The 21,321-nt window shown below is 48.3% G+C and overlaps 1 protein-coding gene across 20 annotated transcripts in view; it reads left to right on the top strand.

Annotated features, from left to right (window-relative positions):
* ABLIM1 (actin binding LIM protein 1) overlaps positions 1-21,321 on the top strand; it is a 462,151-nt gene that overhangs the window by 363,485 nt on the left and 77,345 nt on the right. For all 20 annotated transcript variants that reach the window (XM_073684651.1, XM_073684642.1, XM_073684637.1 and 17 more), the window contains 2 exons: positions 338-425; positions 11,952-12,010. In XM_073684651.1, coding sequence (XP_073540752.1) covers positions 338-425; positions 11,952-12,010 — 147 coding nt within the window. The remainder of the gene's footprint in view (positions 1-337; positions 426-11,951; positions 12,011-21,321) is intronic.

Consider the following 21,321-nt stretch of genomic DNA (forward strand, 5'->3'; position numbering starts at 1 on the left):
CAGGTCTCCGGGGTACAGGGCAGGTCTCCGGGGTACAGGGCAGGTCTCCGGGGTACAGGGCAGGTCTCTGGGTACAGGGCAGGTTTCTGGGGTACAGGGCAGGTCTCTGGGGTACAGGGCAGGTCTCTGGGTACAGGGCAGGTCTCTGGGGTACAGGGCAGGTCTCCGGGGTACAGGGCAGGTCTCCGGGGTACAGGGCAGGTCTCCCGGGTACAGGGCAGGTCTCTGGGGTACAGGGCTGGTTTCCGGGGTACAGAGCAGGTCTCTGGGGTACACAGGGTCGGTCTCCGGGGCTGCAGGTTCCGGTTGTTGAGCTTTGTCTCTGTTTGCTCCGCAGGCGGGGGACAAGCACTATCACCCGAGCTGTGCACGATGCAGCAGATGCCACCAGATGTTCACCGAGGGAGAGGAAATGTATCTGCAAGGTAAGACGAGGCGCTGAAGAGCCCCCTTGTGGCTCCGCTCTGTCACTTCATCTATAGAGAAGTTATAGTGGCAGTGACTGATATAAGATGTGAGAACAGAGTCGCTGGGGGCGCTGCCTGTATGAATATTCCATGATCAGTGTTGGGGGGTCTTGACTGTCTTTAATCAGTCGTAATTTATCGTTATTTACAGATAATTGTGATTTCTGTCACATTAGGGGAGGTTTCCCTTCTTGGGTCTAAGTGACTGGTATATCATTGCCTTTCCTGCCGCAGACTGACGCTGTGCAGTAGGATGGACGGTTTGGCGGTGCGGACCCTACTTATTAATAAATCTATTTCGGGAGAAATTTAGAGGGCAGGAAATAAGTGAAGGATCCCCCATAACACTGCATCCTCCACAGATCCCCCATAACACTGCATCCTCCACAGATCCCCCATAACACTGCATCCTCCACAGATCCCCCATAACACTGCATCCTCCACAGATCCCCCATAACAGTGCATCCTCCACAGATCCCCCATAACAGTGCGTCATCCACAGATCCCCCATAACAGTGCATCCTCCACAGATCCCCCCATAACAGTGCGTCATCCACAGATCCCCCATAACAGTGTGTCCTCCACAGATCCCCCATAACAGTGTGTCCTCCACAGATCCCCCATAACAGTGCATCATCTACAGATCCCCCATAACAGTGTGTCCTCCACAGATCCCCCATAACAGTGTGTCCTCCACAGATCCCCCATAACAGTGTGTCCTCCACAGATCCCCCATAACAGTGTGTCCTCCACAGATCCCCCATAACAGTGTGTCCTCCACAGATCCCCCATAACAGTGTGTCCTCCACAGATCCCCCATAACAGTGTGTCCTCCACAGATCCCCCATAACAGTGTGTCCTCCACAGATCCCCCATAACAGTGTGTCCTCCACAGATCCCCCATAACAGTGTGTCCTCCACAGATCCCCCATAACAGTGCATCATCTACAGATCCCCTATAACAGTGCGTCATCCACAGATCCCGCATAAGTGTGTCCTCCACAGATCCCCCATAACAGTGCAGCATCCACAGATCCCCCATAACAGTGCATCATCTACAGATCCCCCATAACAGAGCATCCTCCACAGATCCCCCATAACAGTGCATCATCCACAGATCCCCCATAACAGCGCGTCATCCACAGATCCTCCATAACACTGCATCCTCCACAGATCCCCCCATAACAGTGCGTCATCCACAGATCCCCCATAATAGTGCATCCTCCACAGATCATCCCCCATAACAGGGCGTCATCCACAGATCCCCCATAACAGGGCGTCATCCGCAGATCCCCCATAATACTGCATCATCCACAGATCCCCCATAACAGTGCGTCATCCACAGATCCCCCATAACAGAGCATCATCCACAGATCCCCATAACAGTGCATCATACACAGATCCCCCATAACAGTGCGTCATCCGCAGATCCCCCATAACAGCGCGTCATCCACAGATCCCCCATAACAGTGCGTCATCCACAGATCCCCCATAATAGTGCATCATCCACAGATCCCCATAATAGTGCATCATCCACAGATCCCCCATAACAGTGCGTCATCCGCAGATACCCCATAACAGTGCGTCATCCACAGATCCCCCCATAGCAGTGCGTCATCCACAGATCCCCCATAACAGCGCGTCATCCACAGATCCCCATAGCAGTGCGTCATCCACAGATCCCCCATAACAGTGCATCATCCACAGATCCCCCATAACAGTGCATCATCCACAGATCCCCCATAACAGTGCGTCATCCGCAAATCCCCCATAACAGCGCGTCATCCTCAGATCCCCCATAACAGCGCGTCATCCTCAGATCCCCCATAACAGCGCGTCATCCTCAGATCCCCCATAACAGCGCGTCATCCACAGATCCCCCATAACAATGCTTCATCCACAGATCCCCCATAACAGTGCGTCATCCACAGATCCCCCATAACAGTGCATCATCCACAGATCATCCCCCATAACAGTGAGTCATCCACAGATCCCCCATAACAGTTCGTCATCCACAGATCCCCATAACAGTGCATCATCCACAGATCATCCCCCATAACAGTGCATCATCCACAGATCCCCCATAACAGCGCGTCATCCACAGATCCCCCATAACAGGGCACCATCCACAGATCCCCCATAACAGTGTGTCCTCCACAGATCCCCCATAACAGTGTGTCCTCCACAGATCCCCCAAAACAGTGTGTCCTCCACAGATCCCCCATAACAGTGCATCATCTACAGATCCCCTATAACAGTGCGTCATCCACAGATCCCGCATAAGTGTGTCCTCCACAGATCCCCCATAACAGTGCAGCATCCACAGATCCCCCATAACAGTGCATCATCTACAGATCCCCCATAACAGAGCATCCTCCACAGATCCCCCATAACAGTGCATCATCCACAGATCCCCCATAACAGCGCGTCATCCACAGATCCTCCATAACACTGCATCCTCCACAGATCCCCCCATAACAGTGCGTCATCCACAGATCCCCCATAACAGGGCACCATCCACAGATCCCCCATAACAGTGTGTCCTCCACAGATCCCCCATAACAGTGTGTCCTCCACAGATCCCCCATAACAGTGTGTCCTCCACAGATCCCCCATAACAGTGTGTCCTCCACAGATCCCCCATAACAGTGCATCATCTACAGATCCCCTATAACAGTGCGTCATCCACAGATCCCGCATAAGTGTGTCCTCCACAGATCCCCCATAACAGTGCAGCATCCACAGATCCCCCATAACAGTGCAGCATCCACAGATCCCCCATAACAGTGCATCATCTACAGATCCCCCATAACAGAGCATCCTCCACAGATCCCCCATAACAGTGCATCATCCACAGATCCCCCATAACAGCGCGTCATCCACAGATCCTCCATAACACTGCATCCTCCACAGATCCCCCCATAACAGCGCGTCATCCACAGATCCCCCATAATAGTGCATCCTCCACAGATCATCCCCCATAACAGGGCGTCATCCACAGATCCCCCATAACAGGGCGTCATCCGCAGATCCCCCATAATACTGCATCATCCACAGATCCCCCATAACAGTGCGTCATCCACAGATCCCCATAACAGTGCATTATCCGCAGATCCCCCATAACAGTGCATCATACACGGATCCCCCATAACAGTGCGTCATCCGCAGATCCCCCACAACAGCGCGTCATCCGCAGATCCCCCACAACAGCGCGTCATCCGCAGATCCCCCATAACAGCGCGTCATCCACAGATCCCCCATAACAGCGCGTCATCCACAGATCCCCCATAACAGCGCGTCATCCACAGATCCCCCATAACAGCGCGTCATCCACAGATCCCCCATAACAGCGCGTCATCCACAGATCCCCCATAACAGCGCGTCATCCACAGATCCCCCATAACAGTGCATCATCCACAGATCATCCCCCATAACAGTGCATCATCCACAGATCCCCCATAACAGTGCATCATCCACAGATCATCCCCCATAACAGTGAGTCATCCACAGATCCCCCATAACAGTTCGTCATCCACAGATCCCCATAACAGTGCATCATCCACAGATCATCCCCCATAACAGTGCATCATCCACAGATCCCCCATAACAGTGCATCATCCACAGATCCCCCATAACAGCGCGTCATCCACAGATCCCCCATAACAGGGCACCATCCACAGATCCCCCATAACAGCGTGTCCTCCACAGATCCCCCATAACAGTGTGTCCTCCACAGATCCCCCATAACAGTGTGTCCTCCACAGATCCCCCATAACAGTGTGTCCTCCACAGATCCCCCATAACAGTGCATCATCTACAGATCCCCTATAACAGTGCGTCATCCACAGATCCCGCATAAGTGTGTCCTCCACAGATCCCCCATAACAGTGCAGCATCCACAGATCCCCCATAACAGTGCATCATCTACAGATCCCCCATAACAGTGCATCATCTACAGATCCCCCATAACAGAGCATCCTCCACAGATCCCCCATAACAGTGCGTCATCCACAGATCCCCATAGCAGTGCATCATCCACAGATCCCCCATAACAGTGCATCATCCACAGATCCCCCATAACAGAGCGTCATCCACAGATCCCCCTAATAGTGCATCATCCACAGATCCCCCATAACAGTGCATCATCCACAGATCCCCCATAACAGAGCGTCATCCACAGATCCCCCTAATAGTGCATCATCCACAGATCCCCCATAACAGCGCGTCATCCACAGATCCCCCATAACAGCGCGTCCTCCACAGATCCACCATAACAGTGTGTCATCCACAGATCCCCCATAACAGTGCGTCCTCCACAGATCCCCCATAACAGTGCGTCCTCCACAGATCCCCCATAACAGCGCCATCCACAGATCCCCCATAACAGTGCGTCATCCACAGATCCCCCATAACAGTGCGTCATCCACAGATCCCCCATAACAGTGCGTCCTCCACAGATCCCCGATAACAGTGCGTCCTCCACAGATCCCCGATAACAGTGCGTCCTCCACAGATCCCCATAACAATGCATCATCCACAGATCCCCCATAACAGCGCGTCATCCACAGATCCCCCATAACAGAGCGTCATCCACAGATCCCCCATAACAGTGTGTCCTCCACAGATCCCCCATAACAGTCTGTCATCCACAGATCCCCCATAACAGTGTGTCATCCACAGATCCCCCATAACAGTGTGTCATCCACAGATCCCCCATAACAGTGCATCATCCACAGATCCCCCATAACAGCGCGTCATCCACAGATCCCCCATAACAGTGCATCATCCACAGATCCCCCATAACAGTGTGTCATCCACAGATCCCCCATAACAGTGCATCATCCACAGATCCCCCATAACAGCGCGTCATCCACAGATCCCCCATAACAGTGCATCATCCACAGATCCCCCATAACAGTCTGTCATCCACAGATCCCCCATAACAGTCTGTCATCCACAGATCCCCCATAACAGTGTGTCATCCACAGATCCCCCATAACAGTGTGTCATCCACAGATCCCCCATAACAGTGCATCATCCACAGATCCCCCATAACAGTCTGTCATCCACAGATCCCCCATAACAGTGCATCATCCACAGATCCCCCATAACAGTGTGTCATCCACAGATCCCCCATAACAGAGCGTCATCCACAGATCCCCCATAACAGTGTGTCCTCCACAGATCCCCCATAACAGTCTGTCATCCACAGATCCCCCATAACAGGGCGTCATCCACAGATCCCCCATAACAGGGCGTCATCCACAGATCCCCCATAACAGGGCGTCATCCACAGATCCCCCATAACAGGGCGTCATCCACAGATCCCCCATAACAGGGCGTCCTCCACAGATCCCCCATAACAGGGCGTCCTCCACAGATCCCCCATAACAGTGCGTCCTCCACAGATCCCCCATAACAGGGCGTCATCCACAGATCCCCCATAACAGGGCGTCATCCACAGATCCCCCATAACAGGGCGTCATCCACAGATCCCCCATAACAGGGCGTCATCCACAGATCCCCCATAACAGGGCGTCCTCCACAGATCCCCCATAACAGTGCATCATCCACAGATCATCCCCCATAACAGTGCATCATCCACAGATCATCCCCCCATAACAGTGCGTCATCCACAGATCATCCCCCATAACAGTGCATCATCCACAGATCATCCCCCATAAAAGTGCATCATCCACAGATCATCCCCCCATAACAGTGTGTCATCCACAGATCATCCCCCCATAACAGTGTGTCATCCACAGATCCCCCATAACAGTGTATCATCCACAGATCCCCCATAACAGTGCATCATCCACAGATCATCCCCCCATAACAGTGCGTCATCCACAGATCATCCCCCATAACAGTGCATCATCCACAGATCATCCCCCCATAACAGTGCGTCATCCACAGATCATCCCCCCATAACAGTGTATCATCCGCAGATCATCCCCCATAACAGTGCATCATCTGCAAATCATCTCCCCATAACAGTGCGACATCTGCAGATCATCCCCCATAACAGTGTATCATCCGCAGATCATCCCCCATAACAGTGTATCATCCGCAGATCATCCCCCATAACAGTGTATCATCCACAGATCATCCCCCATAACAGTGCATCATGCACAGATCCCCCATAACAGTGACAGAAGTTTTTTTCTTTTCTTACATTGGTCTTATAGTACAAGAAATCTATTTTTAAGAAAGGTTTATTTGTACTCCCCTCTCCTGGAGAACAGCGGCCTCCGCTCTGTCTTCTGTCCTCAGCAGCTGTCACTTAGATGTTTACTTTGGCTCCTGCCTCATTATCCTCCGGTGATAAAATGGGGCGAGATCTCAACTTTTAACCAGAATGTTTCCTCATCTCAGTTCATGAAATTCACATCATATTTCAAGTTATTGCTTTGCAGTCGTCCCCACGAGTACATTGTCTGTGCACATAGCTGCAGAATAGTGAGCGCAGCTCTGGAGTATAATACAGGAGGTAACTCAGGATCAGTAATGTAATGTATGTACACAGTGACTGCACCAGCAGAATAGTGAGTGCAGCTCTGGAGTATAATACAGGATGTAACTCAGGATCAGTAATGTAATGTATGTACACAGTGACTGCACCAGCAGAATAGTGAGTGCAGCTCTGGGGTATAATACAGGATGTAACTCAGGATCAGTAATGTTATGTATGTACACAGTGACTGCACCAGCAGAATAGTGAGTGCAGCTCTGGGGTATAATACAGTATATAACTCAGGATCAGTAATGTAATGTATGTACACGGTGACTGCACCAGCAGAATAGTGAGTGCAGCTCTGGAGTATAATACAGGATGTAACTCAGGATCAGTAATGTAATGTATGTACACGGTGACTGCACCAGCAGAATAGTGAGTGCAGCTCTGGAGTATAATACAGGAGGTAACTCAGGATTAGTAATGTAATGTATGTACACAGTGACTGCACCAGCAGAATAGTGAGTGCAGCTCTGGAGTATAATACAGGATGTAACTCAGGATCAGTAATGTAATGTATGTACACAGTGACTGCACCAGCAGAATAGTGAGTGCAGCTCTGGAGTATAATACAGGATGTAACTCAGGATCAGTAATGTAATGTATGTACACAGTGACTGCACCAGCAGAATAGTGAGTGCAGCTCTGGAGTATAATACAGGATGTAACTCAGGATCAGTAATGTAATGTATGTACACAGTGACTGCACCAGCAGAATAGTGAGTGCAGCTCTGGAGTATAATACAGGATGTAACTCAGGATCAGTAATGTAATGTATGTACACAGTGACTGCACCAGCAGAATAGTGAGTGCAGCTCTGGAGTATAATGCAGGATGTATCTCAAGATCAGTAATGTAATGTATGTACACAGTGACTGCACCAGCAGAATAGTGAGTGCAGCTCTGGAGTATAATACAGGATGTAACTCAGGATTAGTAATGTATGTACACAGTGACTGAACCAGCAGAATAGTGAGTGCAGCTCTGGAGTATAATACAGGAGGTAACTCAGGATCAGTACAGGGATCAGTAATGTAGAGTGGGGAAAATAAGTGTATTTGATACACTGCCAAATTTTGACGTTTTCTCCCCTACAAAGAATGGAGAGGTCTGTAATTTTTATAGTAGGTCACTTCACCTGTGAGAGACAGAATCTAAAAAGGAAAAACAGAAAATCCCATTGTATGATTTTTACATAATTAAATTACATTTTATTGCATGAAAAAAGTATTTGATCTCCAACTAACCAGCAAGAATTCTGGCTCTCACAGACCTGTTAGTTTTTCTTTATGAAGCCTCCTACTCTGCACTCATTACCTGTATTAATTGCAGGTTTGAACTTATTACCTGTATAAAAGACACCAGTCCACACACTCAATCACACTCCAACCTCTCCACCATGGCCAAGACCAAAGAGCTGTGTGAGGACACCAGGGACAAAATTGTAGACCTGTACAAGGCTGGGATGGGTTACAGGACAATAGGCAATAACTGTTGACAATTATTAGAAAACGGAAGAAACACAAAATGACTGTTAATCTTCCTCGATCTGGGCCTGCATGCAAGATCTTGCCTCGTGGGGTAAGGATGATTTTGAGAAAGGTCAGGAATAAGCCCAAAACTACACGGGAGGACCTGGTCAATGACCTGAAGAGAGCTGGGAGCACAGTCTCAAACATTACTGTTAGTAACACACTACGCCGTCATGGATTAAAATCCTGCAGGGCACACAAGGTCCCCCTGCTCACGCCAGCACATGCCCAGACCTGTTTGAAGTTCGCCAATAACCATCTGGATGATTCATAGGAGGCATGGGAGAAGGTCATGTGGTCAGAGGAGACAAAAATAGAACTTTTTAGTATCAACTCCACTCGTCGTGTTTGGAAGAAGGTGGATGAGTACAACCCCACGAACACTGTCCCAACCGTGAAGCATGGTGGGGGAAACATCATACTTTGGCGGTGCTTTTCTGCAAGGGGACATGGCAACTGCACTGTTTTGAAGGGAGGATGGATGGGGTCATGTATCGTGAGATTTTGGCCAACAACCTCCTTCCCTCAGTAAGAGCATTGGAGATGGATCGTGGCTGGGTCTTCCAGCATGACAATGACCCAAAACACACAGCCAGGGCAACTGAGGAGTGACTCCGTAAGAAGCATTTCAAGGTCCTAGAGTGGCCTAGCCAGTCTACAGAACTGAACCCGAGAAAAAATCTTTGGAGGTAGCTGAAACTCAATGTTGTCCAGTGACAGCCCCGAAACCTGAAAGATGTGGAGACGATCTGTATGGTGGAGGGGGCCAAAATCCCTGCTGCAGTGCGTGCAAACCTGGTCAAGAACTACAGGAAACGTCTGACCTCTGTAATTATAACAAAGGTTTCTGGACCAAATATTAAGTTCTGTTTTTCTATTGTACCAAATACTTATTTCATGCAATAAAATGCAAATTAATTAAGTAAAAATCCTACAATGTGATTTTCTGGATTATTTTTAGATTCTGTCTCTCACAGGTGAAGTGACCGACGATAAAAATTACAGACCTCTCCCCCTCTGTGTATGGGGGAAAACTTGCAAAATTGGCAGAGAATCAAATACTTCTTTTCCCCACTGTACATACAGTACAGACCAAAAGTTTGGACACACCTTCTCATTTAAAGATTTTTCTGTATTTTCCTGACTATGAAAATTGTACATTCACACTGAAGGCATCAAAACTATGAATTACCACATGTGGAATTATATACTTAACAAAAAAGTGTGAAACTACTGAAAATATGTCTTATATTCTAGGTTCTTCACAGTAGCCACCTTTTGCTTTGATGACTGCTTTGCACACTCTTTGCATTCTCTTGATGAGCTTCAAGAGGTAGTCACCGGAAATGGTCTTCACTTCACAGGTGTGCCCTGTCAGGTTTAATAAGTGGGATTTCTTGCCTTATAAATGGGGTTGGGACCATCAGTTGTGTTGTGCAGAAGTCTGGTGGATACACAGCTGATAGTCCTACTGAATAGATTGTTAGAATTTGTATTATGACAAGAAAAAAGCAGCTAAGTAAAGAAAATCGAGTGGCCATCATTACTTTAAGAAATGAAGATCAGTCAGTGCGAAAAATTGGGAAAACTTTGAAAGTGTCCCCAAGTGCAGTTGTAAAAACCATCAAGCGCTACAAAGAAACTGGCTCACATGAAGACCGCCCCAGGAAAGGAAGACCAAGAGTCACCTCTGCTTCTGAGGATAAGTTTATCCGAGTCACCAGCCTCAGAAATCGCAGGTTAACAGCAGTTCAGATTAGAGACCAGGTCAATGCCACACAGAGTTCTAGCAGCAGACACATCTCTACAACAACTGTTAAGAGGAGACTTTGTGCAGCAGGCCTTCATGGTAAAATAGCTGCTAGGAAACCACTGCTAAGGACAGGCAACAAGCAGAGGCGACTTGTTTGGGCTAAAGAACACAAGGAATGGACATTAGACCGGTGGAAATCTGTGCTTTGGTCTGATGAGTCCAAATTTGAGATCTTTGGTTCCAACCACCGTGTCTTTGTGCGACGCAGAAAAGGTGAACGGATGGACTCTACATGCCTGGTTCCCACCGTGAAGCATGGAGGAGGAGGTGTGATGGTGTGGGGGGGCTTTGCTGGTGACACTGTTGGGGAGTTATTCAAAATTGAAGGCATACTGAACCAGCATGGCTACCACAGCATCTTGCAGCGGCATGCTATTCCATCCGGTTTGCGGAGAAGGAGAGTGATGGGGGGCTACGCCAGATGACCTGGCCTCCACAGTCACCAGACCTGAACCCAATCGAGATGGTTTGGGGTGAGCTGGACCGCAGAGTGAAGGCGAAAGGGCCAACAAGTGCTAAGCATCTCTGGGAACTCCTTCAAGATTGTTGGAAGACCATTTCCGGTGACTACCTCTTGAAGCTCATCAAGAGAATGCCAAGAGTGTGCAAAGCAGTCATTAAAGCAAAAGGGGGCTACTTTGAAGAACCTAGAATATAAGACATATTTTCAGTAGTTTCACACTTTTTTGTTAAGTATATAATTCCACATGTGGTAATTCATAGTTTTGATGCCTTCAGTGTGAATGTACAATTTTCATAGTCAGGAAAATGCAGAAAAATCTTTAAATGAGGTGTGTCCAAACTTTTGGTCTGTACTGTACATAGTGACTCCACCAGCAGAATAGTGAGTGCCGCTCCGGAGGATAATACAGTATGTATCTCAGGATCAGTACAAGGTACGTGTACATATTAGGCCACATCCGCTTTTCTTTCTCACCCCTGTAGTGATATGATGAGAGTGATAGTCCGTACAATTAGCGTGGAGTGCTGAGGAGTCGCCTCGTCTCTGACCTTCTCAGGGATGTCAGGCAGTGTCAGGTTTTCATTAACATATTTGCAGCCATTACTTGTTGGTGTCTATAATTAATATCAGGTGGAGCCGCTGATTACATAACCCTTCAGATCCCAGTACGATCGCGTTTCATTGGTGGAGTATAAACATTTCAGCTCTTTGATCTTTGCGGGATTCATCGTTTTCACGTGTGATTTCCAGCTGTGGTAGGGGGGAGGGGGTGTCAATGTCTGGGGGACCCTGAGCCCCTTGTGACCAGCACAGAACCTGCTCAGAGGTCCTGGAAAATGACATTAGTAGGAAATCCCGGAAAGGGGCGCGATCGACTAAACAGGGTCACTGTGAGGGATACAAATCCCAACAGCAGAATGTGGCGCCACCTACTGTCTCCTGTGTACAAGGCGCAGGCCGACCTAGAACAGCTCAGGACAGGTACCAAGGGTTTATTGCAGCCTGTTCCTCCTGCCGCTCTGTGACTAATGAGGAGCAGAAATGAGAGCTGCAGTGTCAGTCAGATGGTGGCCAAAACCGAAAAGCTTCAGAAAAGCAAATGTGTTACTGTATGTAACCGCCAACCACACGCCCATCCCCATGTCCTCTGCTCCTTCCCCAGGATCCACCGTCTGGCATCCCGACTGTAAGCAGACGAGCAAGACGGAGGAGAAGCTGCGGGTAAGTCCAATCCATCCAACTGTCCATCTACTATCTATTATCTATCTATTATCTATCTATTATCTATCTATCATCTATCTATTATCCATCTATTATCTATCATCTATCTATCTATTATCTATCTATCTATTATCTATCTATCTATTATCTATCATCTATCTATCATCTATCATCTATCTATTATCTATCTATCTATCTATTATCTATCATCTATCTATCATCTATCTATTATCTATCTATTATCTATCTATCTATTATCTATCATCTATCTATCTATTATCTATCATCTATCTATCATCTATCTATTATCTATCTATCATCTATCTATTATCTATTATCTATCTATCATCTATCTATTATCTATTATCTATCTATCATCTATCTATTATCTATCATCTATCTATTATCTATCATCTATCTATCATCTATCTATTATCTATCTATTATCTATTAGTAGGGATCACTCCTCGCTGATTCTTAGAGCAGCAGGTAGTTTTGTGGCGGCGGTGGGTTGTGGGCGGTTGTATGTGACATTGTGTCCAGTGTGTGGAAAGATTGAACCGTTCTCTGTGGGTCACAGAATAAATGAATGTTCTGCTCCTCAGATTTTAGCCGCTGTACACAGCTAGAGATAATATAATACGTTATTATATTGCACGTCTACCATAGATGTGACCGGGAGCAGAGAGCGTGCCCGACACACGGAGCCCCTGCCCCACCCAGCTCACACTCTGAGGGGTCGCCGCTCGCTCTTCCCGGTATTGTATCACTTCCAGTAATACACAATGTACCGGGCCCTTTTGTATATTATAATATTTCTGCCCCTGGAAATGCAGGATGATCACGAGTACGAGTTGTCGGCCAGACTTGTTACTCAGGAGCCCGAGAGAAATGGTGTTTAATGTTTTCTGCTTCATCTATTAACATCATAATGTACTTATATCTAAATTTAAGTGCACAGTTATAGTTATAATACATCATTATAGGTGTCACAGCTTAGAATTTTTTTATATAGAGCTCTTAATCTCATCTATAGAATTCTGTAAATTCTGTCTGCAGCCACCACTAGGGGGAGCTTCCTGTATACAGAGATACAGAAGATTCTGTCTGCAGCCACCACTAGGGGGAGCTCTCTGTATACAGAGATACATGATCAGATCCTGTCTGCAGTCACCACTAGGGGGAGCTCCCTGTATACAGAGATACAGAAGATTCTGTCTGCAGCCACCACTAGGGGGAGCTCCCTGTATACAGAGATACATGATAAGATCCTGTCTGCAGTCACCACTAGGGGGAGCTCCCTGTATACAGAGATACATGATAAGATTCTGTCTGCAGCCACCACTAGGGGGAGCTCCCTGTATACAGAGATACATGATAAGATCCTGTCTACAGCCACCACTAGGGGGAGCTCCCTGTATACAGAGATACATGATAAGATTCTGTCTGCAGTCACCACTAGGGGGAGCTCCCTGTATACAGAAATACATGATAAGATTCTGTCTGCAGTCACCACTAGGGGGAGCTCCCTGTATACAGAGATACATGATAAGATCCTGTCTGCAGCCACCACTAGAGGGAGTTCCCTGTATACAGAGATACAGACCAAAAGTTTGGACACACCTTCTCATTTAAAGATTTTTCTGTATTTTCCTGACTATGAAAATTGTACATTCACACTGAAGGCATCAAAACTATGAATTACCACATGTGGAATTATATACTTAACAAAAAAGTGTGAAACAACTGAAAATATGTCTTATATTCTAGGGTCTTCACAGTAGCCCCCTTTTGCTTTGATGACTGCTTTGCGCACTCTTGGCATTCTCTTGATGAGCTTCAAGAGGTAGTCACCGGAAATGGTCTTCCAACAATCTTGAAGGAGTTCCCAGAGATGCTTAGCACTTGTTGGCCCTTTTGCCTTCACTCTGCGGTCCAGCTCACCCCAAACCATCTCGATTGGGTTCAGGTCTGGTGACTGTGGAGGCCAGGTCATCTGGCGTAGCCCCCCATCACTCTCCTTCTTGGTCAAATAGCCCTTACACAGCCTGGAGGTGTTTGGGGTCATTGTCCTGTTGAAAGATAAATGATGGTCCAACTAAACGCAAACCGGATGGAATAGCATGCCGCTGCAAGATGCTGTGGTAGCCATGCTGGTTCAGTATGCCTTCAATTTTGAATAAATCCCCAACAGTGTCACCAGCAAAGCCCCCCCACACCATCACACCTCCTCCTCCATGCTTCACGGTGGGAACCAGGCATGTAGAGTCCATCCGTTCACCTTTTCTGCGTCGCACAAAGACACGGTGGTTGGAACCAAAGATCTCAAATTTGGACTCATCAGACCAAAGCACAGATTTCCACTGGTCTAATGTCCATTCCTTGTGTTCTTTAGCCCAAACAAGTCTCTTCTGCTTGTTGCCTGTCCTTAGCAGTGGTTTCCTAGCAGCTATTTTACCATGAAGGCCTGCTGCACAAAGTCTCCTCTTAACAGTTGTTGAAGAGATGTGTCTGCTGCTAGAACTCTGTGTGGCATTGACCTGGTCTCTAATCTGAGCTGCTGTTAACCTGCGATTTCTGAGGCTGGTGACTCGGATAAACTTATCCTCAGAAGCAGAGGTGACTCTTGGTCTTCCTTTCCTTGGGCGGTCCTCATGTGAGCCAGTTTCTTTGTAGCGCTTGATGGTTTTTGCAACTGCACTTGGGGACACTTTCAAAGTTTTCTCAATTTTTCGCACTGACTGACCTTCATTTCTTAAAGTAATGATGGCCACTCGTTTTTCTTTACTTAGCTGCTTTTTTCTTGCCATAATACAAATTCTAACAGTCTATTCAGTAGGACTATCAGCTGTGTATCCACCAGACTTCTGCACAACACAACTGATGGTCCCAACCCCATTCACAAGGCAAGAAATCCCACCTATTAAACCTGACAGGGCACACCTGTGAAGTGAAGACCATTTCCGGTGACTACCTCTTGAAGCTCATCAAGAGAATGCCAAGAGTGTGCAAAGCAGTCATCAAAGCAAAAGGTGGCTACTGTGAAGAACCTAGAATATAAGACATATTTTCAGTTGTTTCACACTTTTTTGTTAAGTATATAATTCCACATGTGGTAATTCATAGTTTTGATGCCTTCAGTGTGAATGTACAATTTTCAAAGTCATGAAAATACAGAAAAATCTTTAAATGAGACGATGTGTCCAAACTTTTGGTCTGTACTGTACATGATAGGATTCTGCAGCCACCACTAGGGGGAGCTTCCTGTATACAGAAATACATGATAAGATCTTGTATGCAGCCACCACTAGGGGGAGCTCCCTGTATACAGAGATACATGATAAGATTCTGTCTGCAGTCACCACTAGGGGGAGCTCCCTGTATACAGAGATACATGATAAGATCCTGTCTGCAGTCACCACTAGGGGGAGCTCCCTGTATACAGAGATACATGATAAGATTCTGTCTGCAGTCACCACTAGGGGGAGCTCCCTGTATACAGAGATACATGATAAGATTCTGTCTGCAGTCACCACTAGGGGGAGCTCTCTGTATACAGAGATACATGATAAGATCCTGTCTGCAGTCACCACTAGGGGGAGCTCCCTGTATGCAGCGATACATGATAAGATCCTGTCTGCAGCCACCACTAGAGGGAGCTCCCTGTATACAGAGATACATGATAAGATCCTGTCTGCAGCCACCACTAGGGGGAGCTCCCTGTATACAGAGATACATGATAAGATTCTGTCTGCTGCCACCACTAGGGGGAGCTCCCTGTATACAGAGATACATGATAAGATTCTGTCTGCTGCCACCACTAGGGGGAGCTCCCTGTATACAGAGATACATGATAAGATCCTGTCTGCAGCCACCACTAGGGGGAGCTCCCTGTATACAGAGATACATGATAAGATCCTGTCTGCAGCCACCACTAGGGGGAGCTCCCTGTATACAGAGATATATGATAAGATTCTGTCTGCAGTCACCACTAGGGGGAACTCCCTGTATACAGAGATACATGATAAGATTCTGTCTGCAGCCACCACTAGGGGGAGCTCCCTGTATACAGAGATACATGATAAGATTCTGTCTGCTGCCACCACTAGGGGGAGCTCCCTGTATACAGAGATACATGATAAGATCCTGTCTGCAGTCACCGCTAGGGGGAGCTCCCTGTATACAGAGATACATGATAAGATTCTGTCTGCAGTCACCACTAGGGGGAGCTCCCTGTATACAGAGATACATGATAAGATTCTGTCTGCAGTCACCACTAGGGGGAGCTCCCTGTATACAGAGATACATGATAAGATTATGTCTGCAGCCACCACTAGGGGGAGCTCCCTGTATACAGAGATACATGATAAGATCTTGTCTGCAGTCACCACTAGGGGGAGCTCCCTGTATACAGAGATACATGATAAGATCCTGTCTGCAGCCACCACTAGGCGGCGCTCCCTGTATACAGAGATACATGATAAGATCCTGTCTGCAGTCACCGCTAGGGGGAGCTCCCTGTATACAGAGATACATGATAAGATTCTGTCTGCAGTCACCACTAGGGGGAGCTCCCTGTATACAGAGATACATGATAAGATCCTGTCTGCAGCCACCACTAGGGGGAGCTCCCTGTATACAGAGATACATGATAAGATTCTGTCTGCAGTCACCACTAGGGGGAGCTCCCTGTATACAGAGATACATGATAAGATTCTGTCTGCAGCCACCACTAGGGGGAGCTCCCTGTATACAGAGATACATGATAAGATTCTGTCTGCAGCCACCACTAGGGGGAGCTCCCTGTATACAGAGATACATGATAAGATCCTGTCTGCAGCCACCACTAGGGGGAGCTCCCTGTATACAGAGATACATGATAAGATCCTGTCTGCAGCCACCACTAGGGGGATCTCCCTGTATACAGAGATACATGATATGATAGGATTCTGTCTGTAGCCACCACTAGGGGGAGATTGTCTCACAGAAAACAAGATCTCATGATAGTGCTGATGGAAGAAATAAAAATAAAATATGGTTGCTATGACAATGTATGTGGGATGTTTTAGCCACTTGCAGCAATCATATTTTCTATAAAAAGGGGTAATTTCCATCTTCATAGAGAGATATTGTCAGATAGCACTTGTAAAAAAACAACCAATTTGGCATTTTTCTGCTAATTAAAATTTCCATCCATTCTTCCTATATTAACACATTTCTTTTATTTACAACTCGCTGCCATGGAGACCGACCACTGCTGCTGTCTAGCTGTAAGCTTGGAAGCTAGTCGGGGAGGTAACAATACACGTAAACGATCCTGGCCGGCTTCCAAACAGCAGCGGTGGTCGGTCTCCAAGGTAATGAGCTGTAAACAAAAGGAAAGTATTGATATCTCAATAACGGCTGAAGATTTAATAAGCAGGTGAGCGTAATCCTTATAGGGAATCTGTCAGCAGACATTTCAGTATGTAATCTGAAAGCACCATGATGTTGGGGCTGAGAGCCTGATTCCAGTGATGTGTCACTTACTGGTCTGTGTTTTGGTGTTACAATAAAATCAGTGTTTTATCAGCAGGAGGTTATCTCGACAGGACTAGGTGTCTCGTGCCTCCTGGTCGTCCCCCGTTCCCACCAATGATTGGCAGCTTTTTGTATTCACTGTACAGTGACAGAGAACTGCCAATCAGTGGTGTGTGGGCGGAGTTATGCACAATCAGTGGTGTGTGGGCGGGGTTATGCACAATCAGTGGTGTGTGGGCGGGGTTATGCACAATCAGTGGTGTGTGGGCGGGGTTATACACAATCAGTGGTGTGTGGGTGGGGTTATACACAATCAGTGGTGTGTGGGTGGGGTTATGCACAATCAGTGGTGTGTGGGCGGGGTTATGCACAATCAGTGGTGTGTGGGCGGGGTTATACACAATCAGTGGTGTGTGGGTGGGGTTATACACAATCAGTGGTGTGTGGGCGGGGTTATGCACAATCAGTGGTGTGTGGGCGGGGTTATGCACAATCAGTGGTGTGTGGGCGGGGTTATACACAATCAGTGGTGTGTGGGCGGGGTTATACACAATCAGTGGTGTGTGGGCGGGGTTATACACAATCAGTGGTGTGTGGGCGGGGTTATACACAATCAGTGGTGTGTGGGCGGGGTTATACACAATCAGTGGTGTGTGGGCGGGGTTATACACAATCAGTGGTGTGTGGGCGGGGTTATACACAATCAGTGGTGTGTGGGTGGGGTTATACACAATCAGTGGTGTGTGGGTGGGGTTATACACAATCAGTGGTGTGTGGGCGGGGTTATACACAATCAGTGGTGTGTGGGCGGGGTTATACACAATCAGTGGTGTGTGGGCGGGGTTATACACAATCAGTGGTGTGTGGGCGGGGTTATACACAATCAGTGGTGTGTGGGTGGGGTTATACACAATCAATGGAGTGTGGGTGGGGTTATACACAATCAGTGGTGTGTGGGCGGGGTTATGCACAATCAGTGGTGTGTGGGCGGGGTTATGCACAATCAGTGGTGTGTGGGCGGGGTTATGCACAATCAGTGGTGTGTGGGCGGGGTTATACACAATCAGTGGTGTGTGGGCGGGGTTATACACAATCAGTGGTGTGTGGGCGGGGTTATGCACAATCAGTGGTGTGTGGGCGGGGTTATGCACAATCAGTGGTGTGTGGGCGGGGTTATACACAATCAGTGGTGTGTGGGCGGGGTTATACACAATCAGTGGTGTGTGGGCGGGGTTATACACAATCAGTGGTGTGTGGGCGGGGTTATACACAATCAATGGAGTGTGGGTGGGGTTATACACAATCAGTGGTGTGTGGGCGGGGTTATACACAATCAGTGGTGTGTGGGCGGGGTTATACACAATCAGTGGTGTGTGGGCGGGGTTATACACAATCAGTGGTGTGTGGGTGGGGTTATACACAATCAGTGGTGTGTGGGTGGGGTTATACACAATCAGTGGTGTGTGGGTGGGGTTATACACAATCAGTGGTGTGTGGGTGGGGTTATACACAATCAGTGGTGTGTGGGTGGGGTTATACACAATCAGTGGTGTGTGGGCGGGGTTATACACAATCAGTGGTGTGTGGGCGGGGTTATACACAATCAGTGGTGTGTGGGCGGGGTTATACACAATCAGTGGTGTGTGGGCGGGGTTATGCACAATCAGTGGTGTGTGGGCGGGGTTATACACAATCAGTGGTGTGTGGGTGGGGTTATACACAATCAGTGGTGTGTGGGCGGGGTTATACACAATCAGTGGTGTGTGGGCGGGGTTATACACAATCAGTGGTGTGTGGGTGGGGTTATACACAATCAATGGAGTGTGGGTGGGGTTATACACAATCAGTGGTGTGTGGGCGGGGTTATACACAATCAGTGGTGTGTGGGCGGGGTTATACACAATCAATGGATTGTGGGCGGGGTTATACACAATCAGTGGTGTGTGGGCGGGGTTATACACAATCTGCTGTGTGGGCGGGGTTATACACAATCAGTGGTGTGTGGGCGGGGTTATACATAATCAGTGGTGTGTGGGCGGGGTTATACACAATCAGTGGTGTGTGGGCGGGGTTATACACAATCAATGGATTGTGGGCGGGGTTATACACAATCAGTGGTGTGTGGGCGGGGTTATACACAATCTGCTGTGTGGGCGGGGTTATACACAATCAGTGGTGTGTGGGCGGGGTTATACACAATCAGTGGTGTGTGGTCGGGGTTATACACAATCAGTGGTGTGTGGGCGGGGTTATACACAATCAGTGGTGTGTGGTCGGGGTTATACACAATCAGTGGTGTGTGGGCGGGGTTATACACAATCAGTGGTGTGTGGGCGGGGTTATACACAATCAGTGGTGGGTGGGCGGGGTTATACACAATCAGTGGTGGGTGGGCGGGGTTATACACAATCAGTGGTGTGTGGGCGAGGTTATACACAATCAGTGGTGTGTGGGCGGGGTTATACACAATCAGTGGTGTGTGGGTGGGGTTATACACAATCAGTGGTGTGTGGGCGGGGTTATACACAATCTGCTGTGTGGGCGGGGTTATACACAATCAGTGGAGTGTGGGCGGGGTTATACACAATCAGTGGTGTGTGGTCGGGGTTATACACAATCAGTGGTGTGTGGGCGGGGTTATACACAATCTGGTGTGTGGGCGGGGTTATACACAATCTGGTGTGTGGGCGGGGTTATACACAATCAGTGGTGTGTGGGCGTGGTTATGCACAATCAGTGGTGTGTGGGCCGGGTTATACACAATCAGTGGTGTGTGGTCGGGGTTATACACAATCAGTGGTGTGTGGGCGGGGTTATACACAATCAGTGGTGTGTGGGCGGGGTTATGCACAATCAGTGGTGTGTGGGCGGAGTTATGCACAATCAGTGGTGTGTGGGCGGGGTTATGCACAATCAGTGGTGTGTGGTCGGGGTTATGAACAATCAGTGGTGGGTGGTCGGGGTTATACACAATCAGTGGTGTGTGGTCGGGGTTATACACAATCAGTGGTGTGTGGTCGGGGTTATACACAATCAGTGGTGTGTGGTCGGGGTTATGCACAATCAGTGGTGTGTGGTCGGGGTTATGCACAATCAGTGGTGTGTGGTCGGGGTTATGCACAATCAGTGGTGTGTGGTCGGGGTTATGCACAATCAGTGGTGTGTGGGCGTGGTTATGCACAATCAGTGGTGGGTGGGCGGGGTTATACACAATCAGTGGTGTGTGGGCGGGGTTATACACAATCAGTGGTGTGTGGGCCGGGTTATGCACAATCAGTGGTGTGTGGGCGGAGTTATGCACAATCAGTGGTGTGTGGGCGGGGTTATGCACAATCAGTGGTGTGTGGTCGGGGTTATGAACAATCAGTGGTGTGTGGTCGGGGTTATACACAATCAGTGGTGGGTGGGCGGGGTTATGCACAATCAGTGGTGTGTGGGCGGGGTTATACACAATCAGTGGTGTGTGGGCGGGGTTATACACAATCAGTGGTGTGTGGGCGGGGTTATACACAATCAGTGGTGGGTGGGCGGGGTTATACACAATCTGGTGTGTGGGCTGGGTTATACACAATCTGGTGTGTGGGCGGGTTATACACAATCTGGTGTGTGGGCGGCGTTATACACAATCTGGTGTGTGGGCGGGGTTATACACAATCTGGTGTGTGGGCGGGGTTATACACAATCTGGTGTGTGGGCGGGGTTATACACAATCTGGTGTGTGGGCGGGGTTATACACAATCTGGTGTGTGGGCGGGGTTATACACAATCTGGTGTGTGGGCGGGGTTATACA

The sequence above is a fragment of the Phyllobates terribilis genome, unplaced genomic scaffold (assembly GCF_046119375.1).
Source record: "Phyllobates terribilis strain yellow unplaced genomic scaffold, ASM4611937v1 Scaffold_5__5_contigs__length_657084704, whole genome shotgun sequence".
Lineage (NCBI taxonomy): Eukaryota > Metazoa > Chordata > Amphibia > Anura > Dendrobatidae > Phyllobates > Phyllobates terribilis.